Source organism: Mytilus californianus, unplaced genomic scaffold (genome assembly GCF_021869535.1).
Source record: "Mytilus californianus isolate M0D057914Y unplaced genomic scaffold, xbMytCali1.0.p SCAF_5, whole genome shotgun sequence".
NCBI lineage: Eukaryota > Metazoa > Mollusca > Bivalvia > Mytilida > Mytilidae > Mytilus > Mytilus californianus.
Genome location: NW_026262701.1, coordinates 71,460,336 through 71,473,034, shown reverse-complemented (window position 1 = coordinate 71,473,034; position 12,699 = coordinate 71,460,336). Strand labels below are relative to the sequence as shown.

Genomic DNA, 12,699 nt, shown 5'->3' with positions numbered 1-12,699 from the left:
AACCCTCCCCATTTAAGGGAGCCTTCTCCAAATGTACACATATTTGTATGAATCTTCTAAAAAAACTTCTAAAGAGTTGTCAGTTTCTCAAAATGTCAGCAGGTTACAACCTTTGTCAATTTGAAAGTGGTTTCAAATTCTTTTACTCTTTTAAATGGTTTGACCATCAATATGTTTAAGCCTGTACTACTAGTGTGGTCAGGTTATTTATACTTCCAAGTTTGAATATCAATTAATTACTATTTGTTCTATGCATGCTCACTTGAAGGTTTCAATTTCAAACGACAATCTCCATATTAAATGATATAGTCCAAAACATGAACTTTGTATCTTAGACCATGGAAAAATGAATGTTGGTTCACCCTAACAAGTGAAAATTATTAAGGCCCAACAGGCAGGAAAAACTTTTCATTTTATTCCATTTTCTTGTGAAAAATTAATTTCGCTATACAGAGAATGCTGTTGTTATTCGACAGTAAATTCTTGTTTTAACTTGTTTACAGTCTACCTTGTGGTACATGTATAAGCTACCTTGTGGTACATGTATAATCTACCTTGTGGTACATGTATAAGTTATGTAAACTAAAGGAATGATAATTGAGCAAAGTTGACACACTTTTAAAAGATTATCAAACAATTTTTAAAAGCATCATTGAAAATTGTCAAAAGATACCAGAGCAACGCTTTTTTTTTCATATTCTAAAAAAAAAAAAGAAAAAAGGACAGGATTATACAATTGACACAGAAACTCTATAACAGTCAACTAAATTGTTATGGAAACAAAAACTGAAATAGCTTTTGAAATATTAGTTATATTATTTCCTATTCTTTCAGAATCTAAAATTCTAGGACTTTGTTTGTTTCTAATGATACAACAAATTTGCAGTAGTGTATGGTTAAATGTAATTAATTCTATTACACAAACACTCTATGTGTTACTTATTGTGTGCATATTTTCAACAGAAAACAACATTGTGCATCAATGCATGCAACAGAAATCTGAACCAATAACTTTGTTATAGACAAAAGATCTTTCATATAGATAAAACTGTTGTTTAAAACAATATGACTATTAACATACATAAAGAAAACCATATAAAAAACAAGACTTAAAAAACATCAAACTTATACTTTATAGAAATATTAATAATATAGATAAAAGAATAAGGTTGACGCATCATTGTCAATATAATGGAATTTGATGTGACTGTCATACAAGTGAGAGGTTTAGCTAGCTATAAAACCAGGTTCAATCCACCATTTTCTTCATAAGAAAATGCCTGTACCAAGTCAGGAAAATGACAGTTGTTATCCATTCGTTTGATGTGTTTGAACTTTTGATTTTGCCATTTGATTGGGGACTTTCCTTTTTGAATTTTCCTCGGAGTTCAGTATTTTTGTGATTTTACTTTTTTGATAAAGAATAAAAAAATTCTTTATAAAAATGAACAGTACCGGTAGTATGACTTTGGAGTTTTATTAAATACATGTACATTGTGGTACATTGTATCTATAAAATAACATGTCCAAAAACCTCAGCTGCAAATTTGTATTTTCAGGGGGAGTACTCTCTAAAAATCTGACTCAAAAATTTCAATTACTTTCTCATACTAGTATCCCCCTTCATGGTTTCCTGGAGAATTCTTGAGAGGTCATGACAGCATTTAAGAGAGCAATACTGTTTTGAGTATTAATAGGGTCCTTTAATCAACTTCTTGGTTAAAATTGAAAATGAAATTTGGAACATATACTCAGACAATCATCCACTCTCTACATTTTAGAATCAATTAAAATTTAACAGTTGTAAGCTTAATGAATACCCTTTATATATACTACAAATTCAATCATCTTTACATAATTTCATCTCGGTACAATATCCCATTTAAAAGATGGTTGATTTATTAAGGGACTTTATTCGTGTGTACTGGACTGGTTTCCTGTAACTGGGATCCTATTCCACCTCCAGTCAGGAGATATACAAGCACTGGCAAGTGGATAGCTCTATATTTCAGCGATGTCAATTCTAAACAAATCATGTCTTAGTGATTTAATTACCTTCCAGGTTTGCCGACATATTTCTGAAGTCTAGCCTTGACTTCATCATATGTTAGGAAAGCTACATAACCAGGATGCGTCACTGCCAAAACATTCCAGTTCCGTAGTAAATTGATCCATGGCTGGAATAATCTGGATAAAAAAAATAATACTTGATATAACATAATACTAGTAATTATTTTTAGCTAATAACATGTGATCAAATCTGTAATTCTAATATGACGTTCTTCAAACGCTTTGAGTACACACCCCTGTTAAAATAATATATATGAATATATTGTTTAGGCTGTTCCGATCATACTCAGAGGCGGATTTAGGGGGGGGCCAGGGGGCCCGGGCCCCCTCTTTAATGGGAAAAATTTGGTTGATTATATAGGGAATCACTGAAGCATGACTTGATTGGGCCCCCTCTTGTCGTTTTGGTGTTGTGGATGACGTTGCCATAAAAGCGGGAGGTTTGGCATGCCACAAAATCAGGTTCAACCCACCATTTTTTTCTTAAAATGTCCTGTACCAAGTCAGGAAAATGGCCATTGTTATATTATAGTTCGTTTCTGTGCGTGTTACATTTTAATGTTGTGTTTTTGTTGTGTCGTTGTACATGTTCTCCTCTTATATTTGATGGGTTTCCCTAAGTTTTAGTTTGTAACCAGGATTTGTTTTTATCTCTATCGATTTATGAGTTTCGAACAGAGGTATACTACTGTTGCCTTTATTTAGGCAGTCAGTGGGCCCCCTCTTATGAAAATTTCTGGATCCGCCACTAATACTGCCACATCATATGCATTTTTATGAATGAGCTACCCAACATCATTGAACGATGACGTAAGAATATAAACATTTTACGGAAAAATGCACAATTGTGAAACTGAAAGTCATCAAAACAAGGAAACATAAACAAACGATGATAAAACGTGTTATAAGCCAATTTTTTTTTTACATATAAGTAAGATTATCATTTAAATTCATCCAAACCTATCTAAATACGTTATTGTAACTAGTTTAAGCATTTCACTAGTTCAGTTTGCTCCATTCTTTTACGTCAATGTAATAGTGTGTTAATTTATGGGAATGGCAAATATTTGCCTTCACCTATATCGCTTCGATCCAAAAGAATTGCTGATTAGTCCTATTAGAATAGAAATAATTCATGGGGACTTGAATTTATACTGATTTTACCACAGGTTTGCCCTTTATGCTGATATTTTACCCCTCGTTATCGCTCCAGGTAAAATATTTAGCATAAAGGGCCAACCGTGGTAAAATCAGTATAAATTCAAGCCCGTGAATTTTTTCTTAATTATCTGGTTTCCTGCTCGAGTGGTTAACTGGGACAGGACTGAGATTTATAGCAAGGTTACATCTGCCTTATAATCTTTTTTTTTTTTTGAATATTAAGTATTCTTTTCTTTTTTAAATCATATTTTAGAAAAATAACATGCATTTGTAATTTTAATACTTTTTTGATAGTACAAGTAGTAAACAGGGTGCTTTGTGCTACATTCCCAAAATCCATCTCTTTCTGGGTTTGAAGAAAAAATTGGTACCAGCTTTAGGAAATTTTGCAGATAAATCACTAAGTTCCCAAGTCTGGAAAAGTGGAAAATAATACCTCAAACATTTCCATAATAGCAGGTGCATAACTTCATCATGTGTGCAATTTTTCTGTGAAGACTTAGAGACCTTGGTAGAATACTATAGGAGTTGATTACACAAAATAGGTACCCTCTCCCCTAATTTTCAGTTCTATTTCTTTGGTTTGACCAGGCCTTGAATAGATCACAATACTTCCCACACTTGAGGCAAGCATTCTTAGTGGGATATCCAGTGAACGAAAACAAAAGAAAATTCACTCTTCTTATGATAGAGTCGAGAAAGTCAATAATAAAACAATACTGGTGACGATACTGATCAAAAGTTATTTCTAAATAATAATTGTGCATTTTACAGAAATTATTTGTTAAACTGTGTTACTAGAAATATACATGTACATGCAAATACACGACGTTTTATGTTCAGTATATATCGAGATAATTGTTTAAGAAGCTTGTGAAACTGAAATTTAAAAACTGCCAATCTTTGCTGCATATTGATAAAAATCAAAGCACTGTAAGCGCTGTAGGCAGTTAACCAAAAACCAAGGCAAACATAATTATGAAAACTGTGGCTATGTTGCTTCATTTTTTTTAAGATTTAAAGAACAAACATTAAACATTCATATATTGTGCATTTATGTTCATTTAATGAATTAATTATTAAGGCAAATAATTCATATTTTATCAAGGTTTTCCAAAGCAACGCATATATCAAGTATATTTTTAATGGTCATGTGTCTGCAGTGGTACAAGTTCGAAATGATTGCAGTTGTTCTAGTTGATAGTTAACGTTGGTATTAGTTGACTGTTAGTAGTTCAAGTTGACTTAGTACGAGCTTGTAATAGCATGCATGGACTTGTTTCCCTGGAAAGAAAACTGAGTTTGTGTTCTACAGTGCAAAAGTTATGAGACACAAATCAGACAAATGTTTACTACTACGGGGATCAAAGGTGAGGTCTGACTGACCTGCCCATAGTAAATGTAAATAACCCCCGCCTTCACCCCAAGTCCATGATGTCTAAGTTTGGAATAAAATGACAGGTGATTATAATAAAGTTGGTCAAACATTCTTGGGCTTGAAAGATATGTTTTCTTTAAAATGAGCCATATTAAAATGAAATTTTTTATAGAACCAGAAATTATTCAAAATATAATTAAGGTAAATTCTTTAAACCTACTCATTTTTTGCATCAATAAAATTTTATAATAAACAAGAAATAATTGTAACAGAATGCTGTTACAAAGTCTCCCAAACAAAGCTCCCATAATTATTCATTCCCATGGTCGCCTGACATTGGGCAAAGTCTAGTACACATTGATTAGGTCTAGTAAAGTGATATGCATATGTGATGCCTATGAGATTGACCTTGTATGTCATTCAAATCTGTTTGAAATGACGAACAGGAATGAATATGGTTTAGGAGTTGGTATCTCAAACTTTTACAAGTTCTTAAAACACACACAAGAGGGGATGGGGTGACCTTAGGGACTACCCCTATATTTCATTTGATTTTTTATGTTGTCCCATACATGAATATATATATGGTTTATGGGTGGGGATCTCGGCCGTTATCAAGTTTTCAAACAGGAGGGGGTGGGGTGACCCCAGTGACTTCCCCTATATTTCATTTGATTTGTTATATTGCCAAATACATGAGTATATATGGTTTAGGGGTGGGGATCTCATCTGTTTCCAAGTTATCAAACAGGACAATATTTCATTTGATAAGTTCTGCTGTCCCATACATGAATATATATGGTTTAATTTAGAGGTCGGGATCTCGACTGTTTCCAAGTTCTCAAACAGGAGGGGTGGGGTGACTGCAGGGACTCCCCTATATTTCATTTGATTTGTTATATAGTCCCATACATGAATATATATGGTTTCGGGGTGAGGATCTCGACCGTTTCCAAGTTCTCAAACAGGATGGTTTACAGTGACCATAGGAGCTGCCCCTATATTTCATTTGATTTGTTATATTGTCCCATACATGAATATATATGGTTTAGGGTGGGGATCTCGACGGTTTTCAAATTCTCAAACAGGAAGGGGTAGAGTGGCCCCAAGCACTCAACCTATATTTCATATGATTTGTTATATTGTCCCATACATGAATATATATGGTTAAGGGGTGGGGATCTCGACCGTTTCCAAGTTCTCAAACAGGAGGGGTGGGGTGACCCCCAAGGACTCCCCCTATATTTCATTTCATTTGTTATATTGTCACATACATGAATATGTATGGTTTATGGGATCATTATTTTTTTGTATGCTCCAATGAACAAATTATGTCTTTAAGAGAAAGGTATATACCTACATATTACACACAAAATCCTTCCCAATTGAAACTTACTGGTCTATTATCACACTGTAACGTGCCACTGCTAACAAAAGTGTGCATGTTTCTAAGACATATTGAAAAAATATTTTCATAATACAAAGCATGTTACAATAACTTCATATCCACGTTGCAATTAAGAATTTTGCAAACAAATCAACCAAATATGGTTTATTTCAATTTTATTGTATGATATCACTTATTTATTTATTGTGTGTCTTGCTTGTAAATGTATAAGTATATATGTAATTGTTAATGTAAAATTGTTATCCTCTTGTAGCACCATACGTGTGCTTAAGTTTAAATAAATTGTCTTGTCTTGTCTTGGGATCTTGACCGTTTCCAAATTCTCAAACAGGAGGGGTGGGGTGACCGCAGGGACTCCCTCTATATTTCATTTGATTTATTATATTGTCCCATACATGAATATATTTGGTTTAGGGGTGGGGATCTCGACCATTTCAAAGTTCCCAAACAGGAGGGTTGGGGTGACCCCAGGGACTCCCCTGTATTTCATTTGATTAGTTATATTGTCCCATACATGAATATATATGGTTTAGGAGTGGGGATCTCATCCGTTTCAAAGTTATCAAACAGGAGGGGGTAGAGTGACCCAAAGGATTCAACCTATATATCATATGATTTGCTTACATTCAGGTATCATATAATCTAGTTGCACTATTTGTGAAAACAAAGTAAGAAACTTCCAGCTATTTTAACTGACCCTTCAAAATTGAGAAAAAAATTGCAGTAATATGTTTACACTTTAAAAGAATCTTACATGCATTATCAACATTTATCACTGATAAAGAAGATTTATACTGTCACCAGGAACATATATATTGTTAGATATACTGTTCCCAGCTGTCACATTGTATTGGATTTGGACATTAAAATTTGTCAGAAAGTAATTTTGAGTTTCTGTATCAAATATTTTTTGCTTTTTCTTTCTTTTACATATATCTTTTGGTTTCCATTTCTAGTGTTTATATTTATTTACCATGCATAGATGTATTTTGTCACCTGCCTGAAATTTTTTTTTTGTAGTTGATCTCCAAAACCCGGAATTACCCTTATCCGCTTCCGGAATCGGACCCGATATTGTAATTGTCTACACGGCATCCATTGTTTTTCGATGTTGTTTTTGTCAGTCAGATACGATTTTACTCGAATTTACACATTACTTGTCGGCGATTATCTGTATAAAGCTAGCGGTTGAACAAAATGAACATCGCTGTTATGAATAATAAAGATGAAAATACGTTTTGAGATCGTTTATTTAGAGACTTTGGTAAAAAGGTTTGCAAAGTTATTTTTAATTTCTTTCAAGTGAAAGGTCCGTCGGGCGTAGCTAGTAACCAAGTCGAGAGTCCGATTGCAAAAGTGGAAGGTCGCGGACCTCGGACCACCGCTAATTTGAACCCCTGCCTCCAAATTGAAATGATACGAAAATTTCGTCTTCTAATTTGAAATTGCCGCCAACAGCATGAACAGTTGAACTTATTAATAGACTACTGACGTAGTTGTACCACGTATTGACGACAAACAATATTCCTACGACTTTTGCCATTTGGGAAATCTAAACTACTTGTCTTTAAATATTTCATACAATTGTTCTTTGACATCTTAGCCAAAAGCACAGGGGATAATAAACTACATAAGGATTCCTAATGTGCTCTACTTCCTATGTGCAACTTCAAAACTTTTGGGTGGTTCGACGATCATTTAAGGTTTTTTCTGGTCATATTTTTGTAATCCAGAATTAAAAGTATGAAAAAACTATTCAATTAGTTATAAATAACATTATATCCAGCTAGATAATAACAATGGCACGTATTTCAGCATTTATTGGGTAGAACACAAATCTAGGGTGCTCGCATAAGGCAGCTTAACTGCCTAAAAATTGGAAAAAAACATGTACATACAAAATTGAAAGATCTTTCGGGTCACCAATTTTCTGAGTGTTCCAAAAAGTCCTTAGCATGTTACAATTTCCCAAAGTATGCCTTTTTTTTCACACCTAAGTTATCGAGGACACCGGTCTGCTCTTGTTACATGTACATTCAATAGAGAACTATTGTCTTTTCGTGAATATAAACATTTAAAAGTCTGTCTGTGCAGGTTAAAAAATTAAAGATAACATTTTTTATAAAGTATGTATCTTTCTACTATTTTGTATATAATTTTAAGAAAAGTATGTCTTGAATTTTGTACAATTATTTGCGGTCTTCTCGATCTATTCACATTCAATGTTTACATCGAGATAAGGTCTGTTTGATTTTGCTTAGTAACTTAATTTCAAAAGTGCCAATCTTTGCTGCATATCAATCGATTCCTTTGGAATTTTTTCCCTGACTTTCTCTGATCTATTTGTTTATATATACGAATAATTAGCATGTTCCAGAGAGGTATACAGACAGTAAAAAAATAAATTAAAGTTGGTACTCGTGGCATTTATTCGCATAGCAACATTTTAAACCAATTTTACACCAAGCTTCTATAGCCTGCTATACTCATTGTTTGCTACTTAAGGAGGAAAATGATAACATTGAGTGGAAGTTTTGTTTTATTTCAATTTATTTCAATTTTTACTATTTACCAGAACGTTTTTCCTTGAATCCATAATTGATAGCATCCTTGCTAAAATGGGACAAACATTGAGAAGATCTAGTTTTCAGTGTTTACAGGGGAGGTAATATTTTGTCATAAGAATTTCCACTGTTCTACCACATGACGGCTTTTGTAACATATTTCGAGAGAAGCAATTGTTATATGCAATAGTAATAACAAATTGCACGAAAAACTGCTTGTGTCTTCAAAAAACTCTATTAATCGTTGAACAATAAAGGACTTCGCAATGTGTGAAGAAAATTATTCCATTTTTCTCCAAATTTTATATATATTCAGCAGTGGTTCCCAAGGCTTTGAGAAATCAACTGGACATTTGGTCCAGTAAACTAATCTTCTTAACTGGACCAGACTCTTTTTTACTGGACATTTACACATATGATTAGGACAAAATTCAAAATTTTTCTGGTCATTTGGTCCAGTAATGCATATCATTTATCTGGATCAAACCAATTATTACTGGTCTTTGCCCAATGTACGGCACCCTTGGGAATGACTGTATACAGGTTCTAAATATTGAGATAATCGTGAATTGGATTTTTTTTTAAACCATTGTCTATCCAAATTTAACATGTTTAACAGTATGATTCAAATTGTTGTAAATTTACTAATGAACGAAAATAATTTCATAAAGCAAAAAAAAACACTACAGGTTCAGGTAGCAACCTTAAAATTTCACATTTAATTCCAATAAAACCTTTTTGGGTGAAATTTAATCTTGTCTAAGAACTTGGAAAGCTAATACTACTATTAAATAAATGTCATAGATTAAATCTTCCTGTTAGTCTCTTATCATTTCCATCTGATAAGTACATGTATCAAAAATATTATTAATTCATTTTTTTTTATTTAATTTTTTTTAACTACTTCCTTCCCTCACTAAGATCAAATCAAGTTCTGAGTATGAAGTTCAATTAATAGTACAATTTTCCTGCACCAGATGTGCATTTCGACAAATAACACAATGAATAATGTCTCTTCAGTGATGCTAAAGGCCAAAATAGACTTTATAATTGTAAGTCCAAAACCTAACAAAAACGTTGAACAGCTGATTAATGAGCGCATGATACACCCGTCACTTTTTTAAAGAATAAAGTTCCATAACTCCTCAATGTCATATCAGAAATTTATAATAAAACTAAAGGGAGGTTAATTTAAAAGATATAAACAATTCCCCAAAGTTTCATCAAAACTGCTCTAAGCACTTTTGAGTTATTGTCCGAAAACTGGAAAATCCCCCTTGTTTAATGAATAAAAGCACATAACTCGGAAACGTGATATCTAAAATTTATAAAAATGGAAAGGAAGCTCATGTCAATAGATATAAACAATTCACCAAAGTTTCATGCAAATTGGTTAAAGTGTTTTTTAGTTATTGTACGGACGGACAGACAGACAGACGGACGGACAGACAGACAATGGTATACCATAATATGTCCCGTAAACGGGCGTATAAAAATCTAGAATTCAAAATTGATACTACAAGTCAGAAGAGCATTAGTTAAGGAACAAAATAAGCTAAAAATATTGATAGGTTATGGAGCTCCTTTTCAAGATATTTTTTTTTTTTAAATGGCGGGAAAAGGCTGACTCAGACTTTTGACTTATATTTGCATTGGTATTATTTGGGTCTCAAATCGAAAGAAAAGAAATCTAGAATCTGCTTAAATTTTGGTAAATGACCTTTTATGAGCTATTGAAGTCTTATATGAAAAGAAAAATTGGTGTTATGGGCTAAAATATTTTACTCTGTGTCGTAGGAAAAAAATCAAGGAGTCCGAACATCTGACAAAAATTCCTAAACCTGACCCAAGTACATCCTTAAACCAAAATGGACTACAAGTAAAGCCAAACCAGTACAATGAATCTCAGCTGTTAAAGAGGAAGATACATTTATCTAATTTGAAATTATTTCAAAATTTATAACAGCAAATTTAAATAAAACAATATCCACATTTTCATGCCTGCTACTGGGCTAGTCATACTACATGTACATGTATCTGGGACTAACAGTATAAGAGCAGAGGAATCGAGTCTATCGACCCAGTTGTAATAATAATATAGATTTTTATATACTAATGTATGGCAGTAATGTATTATCTTAATTTTATAACAGCAAATTTAAATAAAACAATATCCACATTTTCATGCCTGCAACTGGGCTGGTCATACTACACATTGCTACATGTACATGTATCTGGGACTAACAGTATAAGAACAGAGGTATCGAGTCTATCGACCCAGTTGTAATAATAACATAGATTTTTATATACTAATGTATGGCAGTAATGTATTATCTTAATTTTATAACAGCAAATTTAAATAAAACAATATCCATATTTTTATGCCTGCTACTGGGCTAGTGATACTATAAAGGACTAACAGTCTACCAGCAGAGGTATCCACCCAGTGGTAGTAATAACATAAACGGTACCAATCAAACTGCAAAACCTTATTCTTTTTTATGTTCAGTTAAAATACTGATGTATGGCAATATTATATGGTCATTTTTATAAATTTCCTGTTTACAAAACTTTGAATTTTTCGAAAAACTAAGGACTTTCTTATCCCAGGACTAGATTACCTTAGCCGTATTTGGCACAACTTTTTGGAATTTTTGGATCCTCAATGCTCTTCAACTTTGTACTTGTTTGGATTTATAACTATTTTGATCTGAGTGTCTCTGATGAGTCTTATGTAGACGAAACACGTGTCTGGCGTATTAAATTATAATCCTGGTACCTTTGATAACTTTTTATGGCTATTTTTTTGTATTTTTACTTTCATCTTTTTTTTGTTATAATTTTCATATCATGCTACTCGCTTGAGATAGAAAATTATTGCTGATGTTTCTCGGTTTCATCTCATAGCAGGGCTGTCACCCTACGATGAGATTGTAGCTGAGAAACACCTTCTTGTTTGAAAAACAATTTATAGTTTTTAATTATCTTTAAAGAAAACTTACCTTGAGAACACATCAAATTCAAATATTGATATAAAGTCATTACAGGTCAAATCTATAGTCGATTTAAGAGCCATAGCCTCCAATGGAGAACTGATAGGATGGCACTCATGAAGTGTCTGTCTAAATATCTTCCATGAAACAATCGTTCTGAAAAAGAAATAGAGGACAAATTTTTAATTAAATTTTCACATTAAAAAATACTTACTAAAGTTTAGTTCATCTGTAATTAATATAAAAAAACATAATCATCAAAAAGAATCTCATCTAAATGTGCTCAAAGGTGGAGGCCATCTTGAATTTTGGATCAGTAATACCAATTTTTAAATTTACCAAAAGAAAAACAAATGGCACACCTATCTGATCTTATTTATAGGACATTTTATATTCTAACTAGAAGGAAGTATTTGTATGCCTATGCTTTTTAATCTACATGTACCCTAAAAACTAAATCTCAAGGAAATAGAGATATATATATAGTAAGACAATATAAAAATAAATATATGTAATCTGCACAGAAATCAAAACAATGCATGTATTACATTGATAAACATAAATTTCCTTTGTCAAAGTTATGTTTTTGCCAGCAGCCCTATAAATATGAATCAAATAGTCTAATTTTCTTATGCAAAACATGTATTTGATTTTGACATTAGATCGTATTTAAACTTCCTGAAGATCTGAAATGATATACAATGATTCAGAAGTCAGGCCCACAAATTGTCTAGATTTTAAATTTAATACATTTGAACATTTAAAGGGAGATTTTGAATTTAGTATATTTTAAGATTTAAAGGTGCTTCTATAAATTTATTGTGCTTCCCTTTGCCTATATCATCCTGATCAGACTCTCCATAATTTTTGAGAAAAACTGAGTAAAACTGTCTTATGTAGGGAAAAAAGACCAGACATACAATGTAGCACCATAAACAGATTATTGGGTTTTCTGCATATACACATGTAGATACAAAAATGTATCATAAAATTTTAGCTGTGCAACACAATATGAAGCTTTTTGCTCATGGGTGATATTTTTATCAATGCATGTAGAAAACCTGATAATCTACATATCAGAACTTCCAACTTCATACCCTTCTGTAGCACCTGAGTTCACACCAT

General features: G+C 32.5%; 1 protein-coding gene across 6 annotated transcripts in view; it reads right to left on the bottom strand.

Annotated features, from left to right (window-relative positions):
- LOC127702998 (E3 ubiquitin-protein ligase CBL-like) overlaps positions 1 to 12,699 on the bottom strand; it is a 56,637-nt gene that overhangs the window by 35,679 nt on the left and 8,259 nt on the right. For all 6 annotated transcript variants that reach the window (XM_052207363.1, XM_052207367.1, XM_052207365.1 and 3 more), the window contains exons 2-3: positions 11,584 to 11,730; positions 2,056 to 2,187 (exon numbers count right to left, since the gene is read on the bottom strand). In XM_052207363.1, the coding sequence (XP_052063323.1) occupies positions 2,056 to 2,187; positions 11,584 to 11,730 (279 nt within the window). The remainder of the gene's footprint in view (positions 1 to 2,055; positions 2,188 to 11,583; positions 11,731 to 12,699) is intronic.